Consider the following 22,453-nt stretch of genomic DNA (forward strand, 5'->3'; position numbering starts at 1 on the left):
TGTTTATAATGGAATACATATTTTAAGTTTCGGAAATGCTTATACTGTTTTGGAACAGAAGGAGTATGCGAATATATCTAGCTTATGAGCTTGGCAGTTGACATTGCTTACATTGTATAACCACAAATAAGCATCGAAATCTTTAGAGGACAAATAGTATGACTGATCAGGTGGTGTTTGAGATAGATTAAGATGAAAATGAAATTACGCAACACAAAACAAAAAATCCATTAGCGCATGAATAATTGAGTTGTAATTATTATAAACTTAAAAAATAGATTTATTTAATATTTTAGGGTAACTTCTGTATATAAAGTTTTTATAAGAAATACACTTTGGAAAGTGTGCTTATAGAAACCGAAGTAAAATCTACATCTTAATCTTAATGATTCAAAGTAAAACACCTGCTCATATTTCTACATAAACATGTCTAGTGTGACAATGTCTTTTTCACCGTGGAGAAATATGCACCGGTTGCAGTTACTGCATGGAAAAAGTATGCAAGCGACGAAGCATATGACCGACTAATACTTTTTCATACTAGTGAACTGTTATTGTTTCAGCACTGAATTAAATCTCAGATAAATCATCTGCCACTCAAATCAGTGGTCCAAATCAGCCATGGAGCATGAGGAGGACCGCGGCTGGTGGAATCCGTCAACGTCGCGGCTGAATTTCGTGATCAAATTCTTTGAGGAGAAATGGATGACATGTGGATGTGAGCAACCCAGATTCGAGGCAGACAGCGAAAAAAAGAACTGGATTGCACAAGTGGCGCAACATGCCTTTGCCTTGTCCCTGGACAACGCAAATGAGCTGCTGCCTGTTGCTTTGTTAAGTGAGGCCATGGATGATTTAGCCTGGGCTTTCCAGGGCCCCAGCTCTCCAATAAGCATATGTAATTCCTATTACTCCATCTGGTTAAAAAGTATATGATATTTCAGATAAAATTCAATCAAAATTTTAAAACTTCGACTATCAATGAATTTATATTTTTTTAGCTATATGTTCATAACTACTAATAGTATAAAGTACTTTTTCATGAGGAATCCACTAGTATTTTTTTTCACACGACAAATGCTAGTAATACATTTAGGAATACATATATATCCAAAGTTTACCTGCATACACCTAAAACATGTACTCCAATACTGAGAATGGAGGCAGTACAGTCTACAGACAACATACAGGTACATCTCTCTAGTAGTACCAAGTTCTGGATTCGACCAAGCGAGTATAGATTTGTTCAAGCAGCGCAAATCGTAACGAACAAAAAATTCAACATACGGGGCAAGGAGACTAGATACCGAACTCCAATTACGGATTATCAATCAGAGGCAACCTACTAGATGAAATATCAGCATCCAGCAAACCGTTCCGTGTGGAGCTGACCAAGATTTAGCAGGTCAACGCAGGCTTATAAACATTATGATTCAACAAATATATCGGCGTTAGATAGAGTTTCTGGTGGGACAAGCGCCAGGGAGACCAGTTGCTTCAGAACTCCAAGATCTCAAGGCGAGATCTTCCCAGAGAGGAGTTGTTGCCACCTGGTCCATATTACAGTTCGGCATCACCTAACTGGTCTGCAAAGTTTGTAAGCAAATGCATTTCTTAGTAATTCATGAGTAGGAATTAAGGACGAGTCTAATAGCACTGCTTAGTAGTATGAACAAAGCAATGATCCAGAAAGATTTAAAATTAGTGGACGTGAAACAAATACTACTACTATGAAGTAAGATTGTTGTAAGGTAGTGAGTGTAAACACCTTCTGCGAGACACACGTCTCATTGGAGCACTGTCTTCTGAGTCTTCCGGTTCTCTCATTTTATTTATCCTTGAACGCGACACGCCTGCATAATGCATGGAACAGATTCCTTGAGAAACTGGATGTGTCATGCGAATATCAGCAGTGCAACCATCTGTTACCTTTGCAAGAAGTTCTCGCTGATTGAACCTCTGTGCTGTCACCGTCTGATTCTGTAAACGTGGATGATGTATGACTCTTTTCCGAACAAATATTGTCACTGCATTCTGGCATGTTCTCCTTATCTTCAGAATTGCTCTCCGTTGATGGATCAACTACCTCACTAGTTTCCTCTGCCACTGACAGACAGAAAGAAATGAACCTCAGTTTAAGGTAAGCATCAATTTTTCTGGTGTATAGATTATAGACACAGATTTACAGCGTAACCTTATTCTAATCTAATGTTTGAGTTCATAGTCAATACATGATGGATGATCATGTGGAGATTAACTTAAATGATATAGATGATAAGGAGATTCAGAGAAAAAAAATTGTACCTTCAGCAGATTTTCCCTTATCCTTCCCAGTTCTCTTAGTTACCATGAGTTTGTCAAGTGAACCAATTCTTTGTTTGTGTGCCTCGGCATTCCTGGTCGTGGCCTCTTGCTCTTTCTTTTCCTGATGAACCTTGCTGAGTTTCTCATCAAATTCCTCAATGCAAACTTTGAGATCTGGCTTGGCAAACTTCTTGCACTGATAGGAGGAATTACCATAGATTAAAAAAACATTGAAGAGTTCACAAATTCAGCCCTGCTGTATTTAACATAATAACATATGCATCCATTCAGCCTAGGCTACTGAGCACCAACCTTTGCTATCACAGTTCTGAAGTGGTTCATTACAGAATCTTCAGATAATGCATGCTCAAATATCTTGAAATTATCAACTAGTTTTTTCAAACCCTTCTCTGTGAAAGTCAGCTGAGAAAGGCAATAGGATATATACTCCCACTGTCTAACATCTGAAACACAACAAAAAGAAAGGTCAAGGATCTGAAAATGGGATCACAACAATTCAATCATTCATAAATGTTGAAATATTGCATGTGAAAATTCAGAAATCTCAAGACAGGATTAAAATGAAAGGAGTGAAAATAAATCAAATTGGCTCACTAGCTTCCCATATTGCTAGCTTATGCAAAAGCCACTCCACTACAAGGTTGCAACAAAGAACAAGAATGCTGCATCACAACATTCCGTTTCTGATGTGTGCTCACATTTTCCATGTAAATATCATTGCCACTCATTTACTACCTCCGTTTCAGGTTATAAGACTTTCTAGCATTGTCTACATTCGTATAGATATTAATGAATCTAGACACATATATATGTTTAGATTCATTAACATCTATATGAATACGGGCAATGCTAGAAAATCTTATAATATGAAACGGAGGAAGTAATATTATTTATGTCATGGTATCTTGAATACAGAAGCAATGGTAGTTGATTAGCCTTAGATGGGAAAGCTCGAACGAATATAGATGCAAGGTATATGCATAGTACCATTTACACCAGCAAATCTATTGCAGAGCTTATCCACAAGAGCTTCCATTTGTTTGTCCTGAGAATGCAGTTAGAAATGTATATAGTTACTCAAAGTACAGTTAAAGCATAGTAATTGCTGAAAACAGAAAAAAAGTTATGCTTATACCTTTTTAATAGAGCTGATCAAGAATTGCATAATGCTGCAGAACGTTTCATCCTTGAGTTGTTGATTGCACAATCTACCCAGGATATCCGGAAGAAGATTATAAATTGGATTGCTTCCTAAAAAGATCAAAAAGAAAAAGAACTAAACGTCAGATAAGTCAAACATGTATATTCAAGTTACGCAATTTATTTGACCGACACATTTGCTGGACATGCCTTTCTTTGATAACTCATGAAAGAAGAGTTTTGCAAGGCTTGAGATCCTCTCGTCTTCATCTTCTATCCTTACGGCCATTTCATTAATAAAGCCTTTAACCTATAAATATTTTGCAAAGATGTTTAAATATAAAACTGAGAGGGGCATGGTGTTCGAACAAACACACACACACACACACACGAGAGAGAGAGAGAGAGAGAGAGAGAGACCTTCATCATATCATTCAATATAAGATGTGAAATGACAAGCACAGTGTTCTTCCTCACAGATGCCGAAGGATCACGTAAGCGTGCATATATGTGCTCTGTCCAAGGTTCTAAGAGGTTTGGAAAGCGAACCACTAAATCACCAAGAGCTATAGTGCAGTTTGATCGGACAACTTCAGAAGGCGCGCTCTCAGCAGCAGTAAATAGGATCTGAAGATTTGCTTCACTGAAAGTTGAGCATTTGATGGAATATAAATATCTGGAGCACATCATATTGAAAAGGTGAAACAGCTGGAATATAAATATATACTTACCAGAATTCTGCATCAATAATCATTAGCTTGCAAAGAGCAAGCATTGCAGAGGCCTGTAACCCTGGAAACTGCATTAACAAAAAAGTAAGGAACAAAAAACAGAGAGTAGTAGAGTCAAAACATTAAGAAAATAAAGGAAGCTCAATACAAATTAGGACCTTTTGAAGCAAAGCCAGGTTCCTGCAGAGTTTTGCGAGAAATGGTGCACAGTATCCAATAAGATTCTTTTCAGAATTGGACACAATCTCCCTTTCTGCCTTTTCAGCGAGGGACTCTATTGCAATATCTACAGATGCACCAATTCCCAACTCAGCATTTATACCTTGTGCCTGCCAGCATCACACAGTAAAAGAGAAGTGCAATACACACTCAGACGAAAGAATGGTAACCCAAAATCGATTAGGCCACAAAGCAAACTAAGAAATAAAATACCTCCGAATTTTTGGAGGCATCTGCCTGAAGATCCTCGGCAGTAGGCTCTGATTTGTCATTCTTCCGTTTCTGTTTCTGAATTTTCTTAACAGAAGTCTCAATGTAAACCAAATGATTCAGTGCTATATGACTAATAATGAAAAGAAATCTGCCCAGATTTGTGGCTGGTGTCGATGACAGCATGGAACCATTCTGAGTTTCATTTTCATTTGACATGCAATCAGTTCCTAAGACACCGAATACAGAATTAAGTGATTTCTTTACAATCTGAGCAGCGAAGATTTCAGGTGCTGGGTGTAAAGCGTAGATGGCACTTATAGCTTTATCTGCGGCTCCATACCATATTTTCTCAGGAAGTGAGAGGCTAGTTATCAGGCCTTGCAATGCAGCGAATACCCTACTACCAGTACTAATTAATTTGACTTTGTCTTCATTGGATAATCTTTGCAGGGCAATGCATGCAGTTCTAGCAAGCAGAGGCTCCTCCTTAGCCCAGCGTCCAAACCCAATATCAATAATATCTTGCAAATGAGTACCCAAAATGCTGGGAGATGACTTTGCTGCCATGCAAAGAATCGATAAAGCTCCACGGCTTTGCACTGGTTTCACACCATTGATGTGAAAGCAAAAATAATCCCACAGGGCTGTTATCTGCAAAAGACAATGGGATTTAACAAGTGTGAACTTCCCCAACAAAAGATAATAGGTGTCACTGAAGTTAGATAAATAACATTCGACAAAATGGTATAAGTTATGTTATAGGCAATATAAATTATTTTGATGAGCAGCTAACAAAAGATACTTCAAGATGAACAGAAAAAAGTTCCCACTGTAGGATCTAGATAAGGGAAGTTCACATCAGAAAGTGGAGAAACTGGGAGCAATATTCTTTGCATGCATCTTAAGTTCTTAATTTATGCATATTCAGCAATTAATGCACTCACTTAATTGCAAGTTAGTACTACCTTGCATTCTCAATCTATGTGCAGAATCACTTTTGGTGCACAGGAGATTGGTGTGCTAGAATAAATGAGTACTCCCCTACATTCCAAAATATAATGAGCAACTATCTCTTACGCAAAAACCAAGAAAAAATTATTATCACCTTCTAATTTGGATCATCCCAATAAATAAAATGCATGCACCCAATGGGATTAGAGATCAGAGATCTTGAGGGTAGAGGCTTTAAAAATAGAACTTAGAGGAGGGGGAGGTGCTAGTCAATAGCATGCACGCATGCATGCGAACCTCGTATTATGCAACATTAGGGGAAAAAATCGTTGTGCCCTATATTTTGGAATGGGGGGAGTACTTAGCATTACTGTAACTAAACTGTAAAAAATAGCATTTGAAAGGTTGCTATGAGCAAACTTTGAAGGGAAACAAGAGTGCACCGTGTTGGATGAAATTTCTCCTTTTGATACCAATGAACTAACTAAGCTTTCAAGGGCAGCAAGGTCACCAATGCTGCATTCAATGGTAAGGTTTAATAAACTTTTGGCTGTTTCCGTGGGACTTTTCTTTGTGTATATAGTGATGAATGCACTCTCCACAGCTTCATATATTGACTTATCCTGAGAAAATACCTGCAAAATTTATGAAGATAAGGAAGTGACGAAGTGTACATTCTAACTCATATTCACAAACAACCTACACTTCCAGGGAGGCATTACCAGAGGTAACATTTTCCGGAGGGCTTCTTCCGAACCTTCAATCTGAAATTGTCTGCATCTCATTAATAGAAGAATTGTGTTCTCAACATCAGTGGCTGAAGACGATGCCAACAACTGGACAAGAGTTGGCATTAATGAAGTTATACATGCCGAGAATCTCAGACCAGCCTCAAGTGATGCAACTAAAGCTCTAATCTGTTCCAAGTTTGTTATATCCACAATTGTGGGATCTTGATCCTTTGGGTCTTGACTAGAAGGTAAACAGCTATCACTGACACTTTCATCCTGCCCTGCAATCACTTCACCCAGTGAAGAATCATTCAAGAGCTCATCCTTCTCGGGAGAAGGAGGCTCCATTCCTTGCAATTTCTCCTTGTACCTTTCTAGAGTTGCCTCAAAGGTTGCAGTCCTTAGTTGAGGCCCAAAAGGATTGTGCTGCAGCATTGTGATGAGTAATTGCAGTGCTGATTTTCTCACAATTGCACTCTTGTCCTCCAGTCTGCCCGAAGCAACTGATGCCACTTCATTCCACAGGCCAATTGAAATAGCATTTTCTTCACACAGCTCTGCCCATACCTGAAGCACACGACTCCTCGTGTATGCAGACACATCTCGACAACGTTCAAGCAAAATTTCCAGCATAGCATGCTTACTTCGGAGCCTTAAAGAATGGGCGTCACTATCGCCTTCAACATCTTTGAAGGCCTTTGCAGCCAGCTTGCCCAAGACCCCAACAAGAGAATTTCTAATCTTGTATGATTCCCCACCAAAATGAGGTATCAGAACACCAATATTGGTTGACATGAGCTTTGGCAAGCGATCTGCAAGTTCTACTAGGAATCTCCCGGCATTGTCAGCACCGGCACTATCTCTTACATAATCTTTTGGGTCAGTCCGACCTATTTCCCTTATCAGCAAAATCGCAAGGCTTCCATCACCAAACCTTTTCTCTGCAGCAGCAACTGATTCCGCTAGAAGCACGACAGTGAAATCAAATTTATGAATCAAATGCAAGACAGATGCACTTGTTTGAGATACTCTTTGATGCTTCGTAGCAATTGCACCAATTATTCGGCACAAGCCATTTCTTATTTCCTCATCTTTCAGCACGTTCTGGTTCTCACAGAGAACAAAAGTACACCTACACATATTCATCCAAAGCAACATCACTATAACTCTATAAGGAATGAATACAGAAAGCATAACACAGCTAGTTTCTTGAATTTACTTTGAAACAAAAGAGAGATATTGTTCATCAGCACCGCCTGGACCAAACAATAGTGATAGGTCAACTTCAAGTGAATTAGCAATAAGATTCATGATGCGGCCTCTTTGTGCTTCCCAATTCCAAGCATATACAGCATTCTTCTTCCGACCATGTACTGCCACCTAAGTCCACATGGCATAATAAGTTCAGTTAAAATTAGAAGGGTACAAAGAGTCCAAATAAATTGTAACTTTTGCACAGGTATTACCTTAGGGCCATTGCAACTATCAGCTCCCGATTCTTCAGCAACAACAATGGAGAGGAGGAAGAAGGAGTAGATCTTAAGGGCATTCCGATGCGAAGCAATGCGATCAGTTACTGGGATCCCATCAGAAGGGGATGACATGGAAGCTCGTGAAAGGGAGTCTATGTTTGGGAGGAGAACACTAAGATTGGAGCGCAAGGTCTCAACAAGGTTGAACTTGAGGGCAGGGGGCAAGCAAGTGAAGTCACGCACGAGGGAATAGACGCGGTCAAACACGTCCTGCTCCTCGATGCAGAAGAGTTCCTTGTCAGACAGGTCAAACGATGTGCCTATAATTTAAGAAAAAAAATGAAAGAAAGAATTAGCTCGTTCAGAGAAAACCTTTGGTTCAAAAGATACACGATGTAAAATGCACAGCTGCACGCTCATTCAAACAGGGTGGAATATTACAAAATTGATTCAATAAGAGTTAGTACTTTGATTGTGAGATAAATTGAATACTTTGCTGAACAAACCACATGCAGCTTACATTAAGCTTAATATGCACTAGTTTGTGACAAAATGCACATTGAGAAATTTTAGCCCAGTAAAAGCTTTGTAAGTTTGGATGAATAGATGAATGGGACTAAAACTTTTTGTCTGATGTCCTTGAATGAATCGTCAGTTTTGGTGATGTGAATGCCTAAAATAAAAACAAACTTTTCCAGGAAGAGGAATGGAGATGAAACTTACAAAAGGCATTCATAGCCCAGAGCTAGGTAAGGATGGTATCATTTCACAGTTTGAAATATTTACAGATGCACAGATGAATGTGCATGTTTTTCTTACAAACATGTGCATTAATTTCCCTACATGCCACAAAGCTCCCTGGTCTAACGAATTTTAACATGTAGAAGAAAAAACTTTTTTTTGTGGGACACAAATAGAGGCCGAACCTTTTGTCAAAAGCAAGAACACTCAATTGTTAGTTCCATTACTACACATGAGCTAGCTAAACCCTGTCATATCCAAAGCTGCAGATTCTAAAAGCAAAACAAATAAACAATCCACTTCGATGAAAATGGCCAAGGAGCAAGATGAAAAAAAATTCTAAAAAGGATATGCCTTGCAATAGTTAGCTTTGAAATGACTCTACAGGCTAAATGCAGCAAAATCTTGCGCCAAAAATGTCTATCAACAGTCCACAACTCTTATTCCACAGAATCACAGGGATTTGACTTTAATTGGGTCTTAAATACATGCAAGAACCAAACTAGGAGTAGAGCGCGGGAGGCCAAATTAACGGGAACTAGGGTTTACACTTTACAACCACCAATACGAAGCGAACGATACAGGAGAAACAATCTCAGCTCCACCGCACGCCACAACCAAACCATCGATTTACGGCAAGCGATGGAGTGATTTCGAGAGGAAGCGGAGGTGGTGGGGAGCGGGTTTTATACCTTTGACGAACTCCTCGAGGTCGGCGGCGCGGAGTGCGCCGACGGCGACGGGGTTCTGCGGGCGGAGGGCCGGCTCGTCGTCGCCGCCGCCGTCTCCGTCCCGCTCCAGGTCCCGGAGGGTCGAGGGGAAGACGAAGGGCGGCGCCATCTCGCCGCGGACGACGCCGGCGGCGGCGGCGAGCGGAGGAGGAGGTCGGCTTCGATTCGAGCCTTAGGTGGAGAGAGAGAAGGATGGGGGAATGGGGAGCGTTTCGAAACGGAGAGCGGGAGGCGTAAAATTTCGTGAGCTTTGCTGCTCTCTGTCGGTAAAGGGTGGGGCCCACGTGTCATGGACTCATGGCGGAGATGCCAGTTTGGAGCCGCTTGTTTAATGTGGGACCCAGCAGCGGTCCTGACTCCTGACACTCGATGGTGGGCCTGCATTGGATGGGCCTCATTGCCGGGCCACTGATGTATAGGCCCATCCAGACGAGCTTACAGAACGAAAACTCATGAATTTTCACTGTACCACTTTACTCCCATATATTTTCTTTGCAAATGGATCCCTTGTTACTATTTGCAAAATCTTTCTAGCTAAATTTTACTGATCCTTAAATTTCAGAAAACCCCAGGGTTTGAAGCACATGTAACACAAAACAACACATATTATGATTTGATTCAAAGAACCCCAGGTTTTGAGGTATCATAGTGTTTCAAGAAACGCATGTTTATGTCACGTACTCATAATTCCATTATTAAATATAATATTTTTGGATATGTTTACATTAGTAGGCTCAAAATACATACCCATCACATTTACTTCGTCTTTTTTTCTTACTTTTGCATTATATGATTGAAAAAAATACAACACAATCATACTAATAATGACATATTGACCGGTTACTTATATGGACAAACATTAATCATAATACCGTAATAATGCTCGTTAAAATGAGGCTAGGAATATCTCATATATTCTTTTTAATTATTACGCATAAATATACTAGCAAAAATGACATTGTAAGCTTAAACATTTGGGTTTCTTGTAACATTTCACCCCCAAACCCTGAGGTTTTTTGAAACTTTAGGTTTTGCGTTTTGAGTGTCTTAAAAGGTTTTTGTGAAATCCATTCTCTGTCTTTTTTGCAAATCAGTGACCAACAACTTATTAAATCACAACCTTTATTTGTCCCAATTTGCCTGGTACATCTCAAAAATCACAAAGTCGAAATACCATCGTATGTCACATTGACATGTGGGTCTGGACCCCACATGTCATTCCCATATACCAATGCATTGGAACACTTCTTTCGTTGTTCTTCAGTCCTCCCTCCCGACCAACGCCAGCAAGAAGCCCTTGTAACCGAACGATGTGTCGCCGACGACGTCGCGAGTGACGGTGGTCTTGTACCTGACCTTGTACTCCTCCCTGATGTGTCTCATGTCGATCTCAGCACGCGACACGATTACTCTGGTGAGCATGTCCTCGTACGTCCCCAATCCCAAGATCGAGTGCCTGATCACCTGAACCAGCATGTGCAAGAACAGAACAGGTTAATTATCACTGTGATTACAAAGATGGCCCGATGCTAATCTGAGTTGGGTTTTTAGGTGTTAATTCACCTCTGCAAAGTGTTTTTCAGGTGATGTTAAGCACCACACGGCGGTCTTCAGCATCCTGCCAAACTGGCCGATGCAATGGCTGTCAATATCCTGAAAGAACAAGACAGCAATGAAGATCACACGTTTTCTTCATCTTTTTTTGCTTATCTTGTGGCATGATGATGCTGTTGATTTGCTTGGTAATCTTATCAAGTTTGGCATGATGATGCTGTTGATTTGCTTGGTAATCTTATCAAAGTTATCATATACCTCAGCTATGTCTGAACCATGATCCTCTCTGTATCTCTGAAACGTTGCCCTGAGCTGGGACTTGCTCCGAGTGGTCACAATCCGAACGACCTCGTCTTCCCCGCGCGGCTGCTTCTTCTTCTTGATGGCTTCTGCCAGCTGAGACGCCTCCATCCTCACCACGTCCATGTCGACGACGCACTCATCTCCCTCGTAGCGGTACGAGCTCACCAGCCTCACCAGCATCTGCAGATCAGAAACACACCAGCAACGATCGATTAGGGAAAAAAAAAGAAGTCTCCTTGTCTGAATTCTCTGAACTTATCTGAACATGATATGAGATTGTGAGTTGCAGTGTGATCTTGGCTTGCCTTCTTCAGAGGTTCTTGGATCGCCGGCGACGCCGCGACGTCCTCCTCGACGGAGCAGCCGAAGAGGGCGAGGTAGGCGCGCCTGACGGCGACGAGGTGATCCGGGGTGCAAGCGCACGACACCTCGATCAGCACGGACATGTAGTAGGTCTCGTCTCTCTGCTTCTTCTTCAGTGCTTCGTGCACTAGGTTCGCGTCCCGTTCTGCCGGGTCCATCGTCCACAGGATCATGGCTTTCTGAACCAAGAAATCTCAAGATTGAGAAAAAAAAATATATACAGCATTTGGAGAATTCAGAAGAGAGAAGTTTATGGAAGATCAGGCAAAGCTTAGTAGTACCCAGAAATCGAGGGAGAGGAGGCAATGGCGGGAGAGCTTGTAGCGGAAGCAGTTGAGGAGGGGCTCCCGGTAGAGGAAGGCGTAGGCGCGGCGTATCGCCGCCCGCTGCGCCGCCGTTCGCCGGCACAGGATCCGGGTCAGGGCGCCCTTGTCCGCTCTCCATCCTGCGGATGCAACACGCGTCGTCACCATGCGTCCATGTCGCACTGTACGACAACAGCAAGAACAACACGAAGAGTCGAAGAATCCAGAGAGGAAGTTGCCATGGATTTTTTCATATAATGGAATATAGTTCTGGCCTTTACTCAAATATCCACAGCCAATTATTACATCAATTCAATAAAAACCTCACATACGAATAAACAAAAAAACACACAAAAACTAATAAAAACTCCCACGGTATAATAAGATCATAAAAATTATTGAATTCTAATTTTCAACCAAAGTTCACGAACAGCTGTATAGCTATAAACCATTGACTCTAGATGACGACACGCAACGCAGCTGCCATGGATGAATGGCGATGTGAGAGCACGCACCTTGAAGCGCCTTCCTGAGGCTCTCGGCGTCGTCGGAGGCGGACGGGACGGGGCTCGGGACGGCATTGATGGACATGATCGATCGATCTCTTCTCTGCGCTCTGAGTGGCAATGGTGGCGAACACACGACACGAGATTACACGGACAAATGGACAGTCAAGCTAGTACTAGGAATTATAAAGAGCAGGGATTTTTCGAAAGAGCTGGAGAAAAACTTGCAAAGTTATGGGCACATTTGCAGCACTTTGCACAAATGACAAATCACTGATGAATATATGTGCTGCACAGCTAACTTCCTTAGGCATTAAGCTTTCCTACAAAATTTCATTCAAGAACTCGTGATCTGCATTACTATTGTTTTGTCCCAAGCTTTAGCAAAGCTTTTATATATAAAACATACTCTAATTCTTCGCGACAATAGCAAAGAATCAACCTGTACGTGTATCGAGTTTGTAAAGCAAGGGCAGTAGAATAATCGCACCAATGCACATATGCTGATTATCACATTAGTCCGCAAAGATGGTATTTGCACTTTGCACAAGCATCTCACAAGCATGATTAATTACAAATAATCGGATCACAACAAATGCAAGTGGGGGAGCAACACAAAAGGGGAGTAAAGCTTTCCGTAACCACATTTTTCGCACTCACACACAATCGTACGAAGTATACTATATACTCCCTCCGTTTCACAATGTAAGTCATTATAGCATTTTCCATATTTATATTGATATTAATGAATCTACATCTAGATTCATTAACATCAATATGAATGTGAGAAATGCTAGAATGACTTACATTGTGAAACGGAAGAAGTATGTTTTTCAGTCGAAAACACCGTGCATTCACATGCGTTTGTTTGACACGTGCGAATAAATTTTTTTATAAAAAATACTTTTGCAGAAAATTCAACAATTTAAAAAATATACCGACAGAAATCTATGTGAAATCTGCATTTTAATCAGCCAAAAAAAGAAAAGGATTAAAAACCCAAACAGTTAACTGGGCCTAAAGACTGTAATTCGTCCACTTTTATGGCCCAATATGGGCCTGGCTTAATTCTAGTCCAAGCCCATCCGACGCAGCGGAGGCAGCCACGTGGACAGGCCCGACCAACCGCCATCTGACAGGTGGGGCCCGCGATGGCGGAAAAAATCGTGGATCCGTCGAGGCGGCGAGATATCCCCCGTGCCGCGCGTGCAGCTGCCGTTGCCGACCTCGCGCTCGCCGCAGGCCACCGCGCCGCCGCTCGCCGCCGGCGCCGCACGCCGTACTGGGGGGGAGAGGGATTCGGAGAGATGCCTCCGAAGCGGCAGCGGTCGGCGGCGGGGCCGTCGGGGGAGGCGCCGGTCAACAGCCTGGACGACGGCTGCCTCATGCACATCTTCAGCTTCCTCAGCCCAATCCCAGGTTCGATTCGTTCGTAGTCTTACGATTACCCTAATCTTGTTATGGGAGAATTTGAGGCCGATTGGTAAATTGCTGCGAACGGTTGGTGGCGTAGGCTTTGGGGAATGTAAAATGTTCGAGGATTTGGGACGGAGGGGAAATGGGAACGGGCCAAAATTGGGGGTTTAGACCTGCTTTAGGCTTTAGCTCGATTGGAGTTTTGCTGGATTGTTCTAGTATGGGGTCTATTATGTAATTGTAGTGAAATTTAATTTTGTCTAATAGATGAAGATGTCACTAAGCACCTTCTCCAGGGGATGATTCGTAGGGTTTGCTTAAGTGCTCGCAATTGCGAATTCATGGTTTGATTACTCTTGGATTTACAACTTTACACAGTGAGATCGTGGAACCGCAATACCATAATGGTCCAGCTGATGTGTTGTTCTAGGTTCTAGGGTGAGAAACTGATGGTTGATCCATTTCGGCATTGCTGCTATTGGAGCAAATGTTCATGTGAGTTATTGCCATCTCATCCAGTAGACAACAAATCACATGAACTGGTGAACATCGCTACAATAGCAACAATTGCCAAAATGGGTGAACAAATCATATAAATTGCATGAACGTCGCTACAAGGTGCATCTTTTGAGTTTTAGAAGCTTTATTCGACCGAAATTTCATGCTAAATATTGCTATTTACATCTCTATTGATGAAATAGGTTTTATATGAAAACAAATAATTTTGTTGTATATCTGCCTTCACTGTGGGATCGGTAGACCCCTAGAGTTAGCAACACTCCACCTGGTAAGTTTGGATGTTCAATCTTGTCCCTATTTCTAGGTATATCAAACCTTTAGCTCACTGTTGGCGTGCTTGATTTTGTCCCTGCTACCATTTATTGCCTGATAATGTGACGCTGTTTATGTACTTTAAATGAGCTTTTTTTAGCATTTCATTTTTGAACCTGCAGATAGGTATAACACCGCCCTCGTTTGCCACAGATGGCGCTTCCTTGCATGCCATCCTCGACTGTGGTTGCGTGTTGAGAGGCCAATCAGAAATACAATAGAGCCAGGAGTCTATCCAAATCTTGAGTCTGCTGTTTCTGCAGCTAGGTCCGTGTTCTATCTGACTGTTCAATGTTCATTATGTTATAGAGGGGGTTATGGTCTTATGGATGACCTTTATTTGCGTTGTTTTAAAGGCCTGGGGATACTATTCTAATTGCTGCTGGTGGCACACATGTTGCACGTAATATCCAAATAAAGAAGCCTCTCTGCATTGTAAGTTTTTCCATTCATGTTTGTTATATCTCAAGAGTGAAAGTTTGATCTGGTATTCTGATGAAATGCTTCTTGCATTACACAGCAATTCTTTTTTGTTGTTGATGCAACTTTGAGCTTACGCTTGTCATTTGCTTACTGTCAGATTGGCGGGGGTGAGCTTCCTGACGACACAGTGTTAACATGTTCGCGTGGCTCTGACAAGTATGCATTTTTCTTCTGTGGCAATGGTTTTTTGTTCTTTCTAATGTTTCGTCAAAGCGGCAATGATTTTAATACCTTCCACTTGCCTGTCTGAGCAGTGCGTTGGAGTTCCATTCCACCTGCAAGATTGCAAATCTCACTATTAGAGCAGAGCTTGGGTGTTGTTTGCTTCATCGAAGTGGTAGATTAACTATTGAGGAGTGCTTGCTCCAGTGCGAGCAAAATCCTCTGGATTATTTGTCCTTCCCTATAATTAGCACAGCGATTGAGTATGATTCGTTCTCATCACTCAAGGAGCAAGGACATGGTGTAACTGTTGTTCGCACCCGCATTGAGGGGGGTGCGAAGGCCGTCAGGACTAATGGAACACTGGCGCTGCAACATGTGCGGGCTATCTATTCTCGCAGTTCTGTTTTCTTCTGGTTCGAAGTAGGAGAAAGGTAGGAATTCATGTAAACCTGTAAGGCCATGGCCATGTATCCTATCCAGTATCAACTCTTGGCATTGTCTGCCTCCTGTTTGTTGTAACATATGATAAATATTTTCTATTTGGATCAACAGGGACACTAGTTACAAGTTAACTGCATAAAGTTTGATAATTTCATAAACTTAGCTGTCACAGATCAAATTTACCCTAATTCTTGGATCGGCAGCACAGGTTATTGATTGGCCGTTTGTAGTGATCTTCACGTCCTATTGTCGTTAATTTGAACAAAGGACAAGGCGGGGACCCTATCTGACACTGACTGCTAAATTAACTTCTACCTGTTGTAAACGTGATTGTTCTTGTGGAAGCGAGCAATCAGACAAGGATGCATTTGGACTGCTATTTTTCCATTTGGATGACTGACATTCTGTTAATCATGCGTTCGATGGAGTTTGTATTGATCTTGCAGTTCTGAACTTGTCTATTTGGTGGTGATTTTCTCAGTTTTTCTTGGGAAGGAAAATGATACAGATCACTCTTTTTTTCAATGTCTGAAGCAATTGCAATTTACTACATTCGTCTACAAATATAATATTTTTGACGACTATATTTGTGGACGAGGGTAGTAGCTCATGTTCATTATACTGTTGGGTGTAACTACTTAATTATACTGTAATCAATTACCCTACTATTCATGTTCTTTTTCTTGGTGCCTGATGTTACTCCTGTGTTCGTACAATATACAAGGAACCGTATGTAGTTCATCACTGTTACTGCTTTGTTCAAAGTCAGTGGTGAAAAAAGGGAGAAGTATTTAGTAGGGTTAGAAATGACAGGGAGGTTAATACAGAAAGTTAGATCCGTTCTAGTTAGTTGCGTCCTTTAATTAATATAGAAACTTGCATGAAGTTGCAAATTCAAACAAGTTGCAACGGTAGTCTAGATGCCACTGGACCAGTAACACATTTTCACGTGTACGGCTAAGGTAAAATAACTACAATTCGAAAGTAGTTAATAGCTTAATCTGTTTTTTTTACCCCCGTGGTGCTGATTGATTAGTAGACCAGCCAGCATGCCTGAAGCCTTGAACCTGAAGATTTCAAATTTCGTCTTGTCTCTTTCTGTTGTTTCCTCTCTCCCTTGGCCTGAATGTTCATTCTGTTAAAGCTGGCTCGTTGTTTTTTCTTTTTCAGAAAATGACAAAGGCTGTTCCCACTTTACAGTTTCATTATTAAAAAGAAATCCAAGTCTGAACTTTCAGGTTTCCTTTATTTCTGATGAAGCCATCAGCTTGGGGTGCTCTGGAATCTGGATAACTTTGGTTGGGCAAGTACAGTGCAAATACTACTGGAGTACTACGCCGTGTTTAGATCCAAAATAATTCTTCAAACTTTCAATTTTTTTCATCACATCAAAACTTTCCTACACACACAAACTTCTAACTTTTCCATCACATCGTTCCAATTTCAACCAAACTTCCAATTTTAGTGAGAACTAAACATAGCTAATAGTAGGGTTTCTCAAAATCTAATAGTAAGGCTGTCTTTAGTTCACGTCAAAATTGAAAGTTTGATTGAAATTGGAACTATGTGACGGAAAAATTGGAAGTTTATGTGTGTAGGAAAGTTTTGATGTGACGAAAAAGTTGGAAGTTTGAAGAAATATTTTGGAACTGAACACGGCGTAAGTGGAAATTTGGATTGTTTCTGAAGGTAGAGATTCTGAAAGAATCCACAGCTGTGATAAGCCTCTCAAACAAAGCCAATGAGTACAAACTACAAGAAGTTCAAAAAGATTCCTCCGACAAGTTTTCACCATAATTTTTCACTTCATATACTGTAGAAAGATTCATTTGGACACCTGAAGTTTCCAAAAGGAAGAAAATGAAGTTCTTCAGTGTCACTCTACACTGTTGGAAGCATCAGTGTCCATCTACTGCTCATCATTAAAGAATTCGAACTACAGAGAATGGAGTAGCAGTAATTCGTTTTTACCGTTGATGACCTGCACCAAACAGACAGGCCCCCACTGAATGAACAGTAACATCGAAATAATCCTTTCCAAACCCCGAGGAGATGGGGAAGGAAAACCACAAGAGACCATAAAAAACTTCCTCTGATAGAGAGGAGACAGAGAGAGAGGAGGAGCTTTATTTCGAATGCTCCTGACTCCTCCTCGGTTCCTCTTCCTCTCGAGCCCTTCACTGCAGTAGCATCATTCAAGCTGGACCCAAAGCATCCCAGATCAAATCAAACCCGCTGGTTTGGCCTTCCGTTTTGAGGTAGCGCATTTCGCTCGCTTCCTTTTGGATTGTTTTTTTGAAAGGAAAGATTGGATTTTCGGGGGGTTTTGAGGCGCTCCTGCCGTTCTTGGTTCGGGTATGGTGAAAATGCGGTGGTGAGATCGCGAATGTGTGTGTCTAGGTGCCCTTGGTTGCTGTCGATTAGGGTTTTTGGTCGGTTTTCTTTTGGGATTTTGGGGGGTTTGATGCTTTGGAGCGGATGGGATTTATTCATGTCGAGGTGTGCTTATTCGGTCAAGTAAATGGTTTTCCCCATCAGTGATGTATATGTACTGGACTTCTTACTAGGAAAGCTGCAATTTTAGATGATTGATCCATCTCATTCTTGGCATATCTTGACCAAGCATTTGTGAATATTTCTTCTCTTATTCGAAGCTTCAACCGTGTGGGTCGAACCGATTCTATACAAAAGAATCATGTTCTTTCTTTTTACTGCTATTTTAGGCACTTAGCTCGAGATACTGTGCATTTTGATATTAAGTTGTTATGGGCTCAACCTGATGTTCCTGCTTCTAGCTCTGAGGTGTCCATGATGTAAGGGAGCTATGTCTATGATTATGTCTTTCCAATATCAGAGATTCGTAGTAATTTCCTTGCTCCACTGTTTACGCTTTGCAACTGCCAGCATCATGGTTTCTTTGAATTAGCAATAATCATAGGTACTGTTTATACTAGCAATTCATCATTACACAAGGAGGAAAGATGCCACATTGTGATGATGAACTGCCCTCTGCCCTACTCTTGTTGTTTCTGTTGTTCAGTGCTGCTGTAAGTAGTTTCAGCTTTGTGTGCAATACAAGGTGTAGTGGAGTTTGATAGAAGTGACTCCCCTTTTCCCATTCCTTATCTGCAAATGCATAATTCGCCTCCACTACCGGCTTTCCTCCTCTTAGAGCTGTGGTCTTTACAGTCAAGCAGTAGTTGTTTGTACCTAGAACCGCCGACCAACTAACTGAAAAAGAGACAGGCCATGGCTGCAAATCTATCATGAGTTTCATCTATCTACCAAAACCATAGTCCAAAACCACTATAGGATGTAATTGACTCAATTTTGTAAGTTTATGGTTCTAAACAACCAGTTGTTCAGTGTGTAAAATGGACATGTTTTTGCAATGCTTAGGAGTATACATGTACTTCTCCAATCCAATTTCATATGAAGTCTGTGTGAGCTCATAAAGCCTTCAAGTTTGGTTTGTTTGTCTTATGACTGCCTTAGGGGTTAAAAAAATAGTTTTGCTCTGAGTTCCAAAGGGAAGGCAAGGAAATTTAGTTTGGCGACGATTTTTTGATGAGCAAACATGCACTTCTACCTTATTATCTTTCCTTTAACCACTGGAAATAAATTCTCTCTTTTTTCGTTTATACAGGGATTCTATATCTATAGGCTTGTCCATGGCATCAGTTACTTATCTTGATGATGCCCATTCTGAAGTTATCGATCCTCCAAAGAACGAGGAGATGCTGGATGTTACTGAACTTGTTGATGATCACACCCAGCATTCACCAAAACCGAATGCGATGGTCTCTGGCAATGTGCGTGAGCTACTGGAATGCCCTGTGTGTCTAAATGCCATGTATCCTCCAATTCATCAGGTACACCTTGTTACCAAACTCTTAACTACACTTACATTACATTTATCTGAACCATCCAGTGACATTATGCTAGCATAGTTATAGGCTTTTGGCATGCTTGTATCTGGTATACAGTAGGGGTGTGTTTGGATAATGGGAAATGAGAGGTGGGATTGGGATTGGGAAATGAATGAAGGGTTAGGATTAAATGGATGGGGGAGAATGAATGGTTAGGATTTAAAGATGGGTGGGAAATCATTTCCATTAGACATTTGCCAAACACTGCCTAGGGACTTGGAGTAAAAATGTTATTTTAGCTTTAATTTAGGTTGAGCTAACATAGGTTTCAGTTCGATATTTTTATGAAGCCCAAGTGTTCTGAAAACTGTACATTCATTAACCCTGAAGAGCAAATTGAATATGTAAGCACATTCCTTAACAATATTTCCATCACTGTGTGTAGTGCTCCAATGGTCATACTCTATGTTCCGGATGCAAGCCCAGGGTTCACAACCGCTGCCCAACTTGCAGACATGAATTGGGTAACATAAGATGCCTTGCTCTGGAAAAGGTAGCTGCATCACTAGAGCTTCCATGCAAATATCAGAACTTTGGGTGCTTGGGCATATATCCTTATTACTGCAAGCTGAAGCATGAGTCACAGTGCCAATACAGGCCCTATACTTGCCCATATGCTGGATCTGAATGCACTGTTGCTGGTGACATTCAGTATCTAGTAAGTCACTTGAAAGATGATCATAAGGTTGACATGCACAACGGAAGCACCTTCAATCACCGTTATGTCAAATCAAATCCTCATGAAGTTGAGAATGCTACCTGGATGCTCACGGTAATTTTCTCAGTGCTCTGTAATTTATGAAAAGAACACCTCACAATGTTCATGTTACTAGGTTGCACATACAAATTTTGATTGACATGTATACTAGTTAGTATGTCAATGCTTTCCAACTGTTGTTTACACTCCATGAATTCTGCAAAGTTCTCGTGTTAGATATTTTTTTCGTAAACGTAAAATATGAATTTCTGTTTGTTCGATAAGTGCATGCTTACTAGCTTGGTTAAATTGGATATTGCAACACTGGCAAACTGCCAAGTTGCTATCTTCAATTCATCATTTCCTGGTTAGAACATGATTGTACAACTGTTTTGAATCTTTTAACTTCTCTTTTATTCTCCACGGTGATAAGTATGCTATAACTAAATGTGGATTCTCTATCCAGGTTTTCAGCTGTTTCGGCCAGTACTTTTGCCTGCACTTTGAGGCATTCCAGTTGGGCATGGCACCTGTCTACATCGCCTTCCTACGGTTCATGGGAGATGATGCAGAAGCCAAGAACTATAGCTACAGCCTGGAGGTCGGAGGCAGTGGTCGGAAGATGACCTGGCAAGGCGTCCCCCGAAGCATCAGAGACAGTCACAGGAAAGTTCGGGACAGCTACGACGGCCTTATCATCCAGCGGAACATGGCCTTGTTCTTCTCCGGTGGCGACAAGAAGGAGCTCAAACTGCGTGTCACCGGAAGGATTTGGAAGGAGCAGTGAATCACAACATCTCTAACTTCTCGTTGCGACTGTTAGTTTGATTGCGACATGGATCTTGATTCTTGAATTTCCAGGGTGAAATGGGATTAATGCGTAAGCGAATTGCTCCGGGAACTAGCTAGGCAGGACCTTGTAAGATTGTAGACTGTCTTAGCTACCAGCTGCCATTCTTCTTCTAGTGGTTCAGGAACATTTTGTATGGATGATTGTCTCGTGGCACTGATGTAGTAGAATTGAAGGCAAATCTCTTCTTTGCTCTTAACTTCTCCAAGAATTAGCCAATCTGGCGAATCTTCTGATGGTGACTCTGCCAAATGTAAATGATGTAGCTCTCCCCTTTGTATGATTCAAATCTATGTCAGGCCACCATTGTTTTGCCGGAAATGTACCCCTGCCAAACCTGCATTTGCTCCTACTACTACATGTTCAGCTGTAAATTTGAACACCTTTTCTCTGAAATTCGTGCATGTATGTTGATTTGTGGACACTGCATATGCCGTAAACTGGTTGAGGAGGGATTTGATGAACATTTGAATTCGAGATTGCATCGAGCCTGACAATGGCGAGCAAATTGGTCAACTTGTGCGCCATGCCAAATTGTCAACATGTACAGCAAGAGGGGCACGTGAACAATGAAGAGTTTATTTGTGCAACCGTGCGAGCTCGGATGCCAGCAGAATCGCCGAGCTTCCGCACCCATGTCCTGGAAAATGAAGGCAGCTTGCTCAGGACGACGACGTGCTGGATGATCAATGCAAGGAACATATAATAGTTTCATCCATCTTTTTTTTTTTCTGAACGAGAAGTCATCCTTTTCTGCTTATGGATTATGGATTGTCACGGGCATGGATTCGGTTCACCTGCAGTCCCTAGTGCACACTAGGACCATCCGATGAAAATTCAACGGTCAGATCATCCAAGTTATTATCCAAGCCAAAAAAAATCTTCACTTTTACTGACTGTAGCTTTAAATCTAAACCCTCCATAGGAAAAATAGATGACCAACATCATGTGCAGTCCTTATCTTGCAGTCTAGTGGAACTGCATGCTTCCTAAGCTCCTAAATGTATGTTTTTTTTTTGTAAATTTTTTCCATTGACATTTCTTAAAGAACCTTTTAAATCAACTTTCTAATATATAATTAATTCGTTCATGCCCTTGAATAATTGTTATAAAGAACATATTTACTAGTGCACTTTTGTGATGACTGTTGGTTACAGAGCTACATTTGCAGGTTTAGTGCACTTTGATTACAGTTAAGGAGCTTTAAGTTAGTTCAGTTGGATTATTTCAACGAAGGAAATGTTTTGAGATTTGGAAGGAGCAAACATCTCAGTGCGGCTGCTTGTTTCAGTTTCAGTACCCATGAACGCTGTATGAATCTCTCCAGTACGAAATGATTGTAATGCATTCATAAAC

The 22,453-nt window shown here is 41.3% G+C and overlaps 4 protein-coding genes across 5 annotated transcripts; 2 read left to right on the forward strand and 2 right to left on the reverse strand.

Moving 5' to 3' along the window:
* Window positions 1-1,078: 1,078 nt before the first annotated feature.
* Window positions 1,079-9,473, reverse strand: LOC4344170 (condensin-1 complex subunit CAP-D2). Of its 2 annotated transcripts, none has more exons than XM_015789525.3 (17): window positions 9,216-9,473; window positions 7,777-8,102; window positions 7,530-7,690; window positions 6,302-7,442; window positions 6,023-6,214; window positions 4,629-5,279; window positions 4,355-4,525; window positions 4,197-4,264; window positions 3,886-4,108; window positions 3,676-3,775; window positions 3,461-3,576; window positions 3,313-3,370; window positions 2,617-2,768; window positions 2,305-2,500; window positions 1,930-2,106; window positions 1,769-1,853; window positions 1,079-1,586 (listed from the first exon to the last, which is right to left on the reverse strand). In XM_015789525.3, the coding sequence occupies exons 1-17, from the start codon at window positions 9,361-9,363 to the stop codon at window positions 1,574-1,576; spliced, it is 3,978 nt and encodes a 1,325-aa protein (XP_015645011.1). In that variant the 5' UTR covers window positions 9,364-9,473; the 3' UTR covers window positions 1,079-1,573. The 2 variants fall into 2 exon arrangements, with proteins under 2 accessions (XP_015645011.1, XP_066168702.1); XM_066312605.1 differs by having other exon boundaries at window positions 3,461-3,572; window positions 3,672-3,775.
* Window positions 9,474-10,362: 889 nt separating this feature from the next.
* Window positions 10,363-12,530, reverse strand: LOC107276052 (annexin D3). Its single transcript, XM_015789294.3, has 6 exons — window positions 12,295-12,530; window positions 11,756-11,919; window positions 11,417-11,653; window positions 11,067-11,291; window positions 10,818-10,907; window positions 10,363-10,718 (listed from the first exon to the last, which is right to left on the reverse strand). Exons 1-6 carry the CDS (start codon window positions 12,368-12,370, stop codon window positions 10,515-10,517), a joined length of 996 nt encoding a protein of 331 aa, XP_015644780.1. The 5' UTR covers window positions 12,371-12,530; the 3' UTR covers window positions 10,363-10,514.
* Window positions 12,531-13,419: 889 nt separating this feature from the next.
* On the forward strand, window positions 13,420-15,779 carry LOC4344171 (F-box protein SKIP5). The gene is made up of 5 exons (XM_015789297.2): window positions 13,420-13,704; window positions 14,655-14,799; window positions 14,889-14,967; window positions 15,113-15,171; window positions 15,270-15,779. The coding sequence occupies exons 1-5, from the start codon at window positions 13,437-13,439 to the stop codon at window positions 15,613-15,615; spliced, it is 897 nt and encodes a 298-aa protein (XP_015644783.2). The 5' UTR covers window positions 13,420-13,436; the 3' UTR covers window positions 15,616-15,779.
* Window positions 15,780-17,729: 1,950 nt separating this feature from the next.
* Window positions 17,730-21,493, forward strand: LOC4344172 (E3 ubiquitin-protein ligase DIS1-like). The gene is made up of 4 exons (XM_015789296.3): window positions 17,730-17,879; window positions 19,268-19,493; window positions 19,936-20,322; window positions 20,714-21,493. The coding sequence occupies exons 2-4, from the start codon at window positions 19,293-19,295 to the stop codon at window positions 21,032-21,034; spliced, it is 909 nt and encodes a 302-aa protein (XP_015644782.1). The 5' UTR covers window positions 17,730-17,879; window positions 19,268-19,292; the 3' UTR covers window positions 21,035-21,493.
* Window positions 21,494-22,453: the final 960 nt, after the last annotated feature.

This window comes from Oryza sativa, chromosome 7 (assembly GCF_034140825.1).
Source record: "Oryza sativa Japonica Group chromosome 7, ASM3414082v1".
NCBI lineage: Eukaryota > Viridiplantae > Streptophyta > Magnoliopsida > Poales > Poaceae > Oryza > Oryza sativa.

What these genes read in the sequence shown, in the direction of transcription:
- LOC107276052 (XM_015789294.3), bottom strand. Translation starts at nt 12,370, where the DNA reads ATGTCCATCAATGCCGTCCCGAGCCCCGTCCCGTCCGCCTCCGACGAC. An exon ending in CCTCAGGAAGGCGCTTCAAG is followed by an intron (nt 11,920 to 12,294) that starts GTGCGTGCTCTC and finishes TTGCATCCGCAG; the next exon opens with GATGGAGAGCGGACAAGGGC. An exon ending in ATGGTTCAGACATAGCTGAG is followed by an intron (nt 10,908 to 11,066) that starts GTATATGATAAC and finishes TTGTTCTTTCAG; the next exon opens with GATATTGACAGCCATTGCAT.
- LOC4344172 (XM_015789296.3), top strand. Translation starts at nt 19,293, where the DNA reads ATGGCATCAGTTACTTATCTTGATGATGCCCATTCTGAAGTTATCGAT. An exon ending in TGTATCCTCCAATTCATCAG is followed by an intron (nt 19,494 to 19,935) that starts GTACACCTTGTT and finishes CACTGTGTGTAG; the next exon opens with TGCTCCAATGGTCATACTCT. An exon ending in ATGCTACCTGGATGCTCACG is followed by an intron (nt 20,323 to 20,713) that starts GTAATTTTCTCA and finishes TTCTCTATCCAG; the next exon opens with GTTTTCAGCTGTTTCGGCCA.
- LOC4344171 (XM_015789297.2), top strand. Translation starts at nt 13,437, where the DNA reads ATGGCGGAAAAAATCGTGGATCCGTCGAGGCGGCGAGATATCCCCCGT. An exon ending in CTTCCTCAGCCCAATCCCAG is followed by an intron (nt 13,705 to 14,654) that starts GTTCGATTCGTT and finishes TTGAACCTGCAG; the next exon opens with ATAGGTATAACACCGCCCTC. An exon ending in TAAAGAAGCCTCTCTGCATT is followed by an intron (nt 14,968 to 15,112) that starts GTAAGTTTTTCC and finishes GCTTACTGTCAG; the next exon opens with ATTGGCGGGGGTGAGCTTCC.
- LOC4344170 (XM_015789525.3), bottom strand. Translation starts at nt 9,363, where the DNA reads ATGGCGCCGCCCTTCGTCTTCCCCTCGACCCTCCGGGACCTGGAGCGG. An exon ending in TCAGAACTGTGATAGCAAAG is followed by an intron (nt 2,501 to 2,616) that starts GTTGGTGCTCAG and finishes TCCTCCTATCAG; the next exon opens with TGCAAGAAGTTTGCCAAGCC. An exon ending in TAAGGGAAAATCTGCTGAAG is followed by an intron (nt 2,107 to 2,304) that starts GTACAATTTTTT and finishes TCTGTCTGTCAG; the next exon opens with TGGCAGAGGAAACTAGTGAG.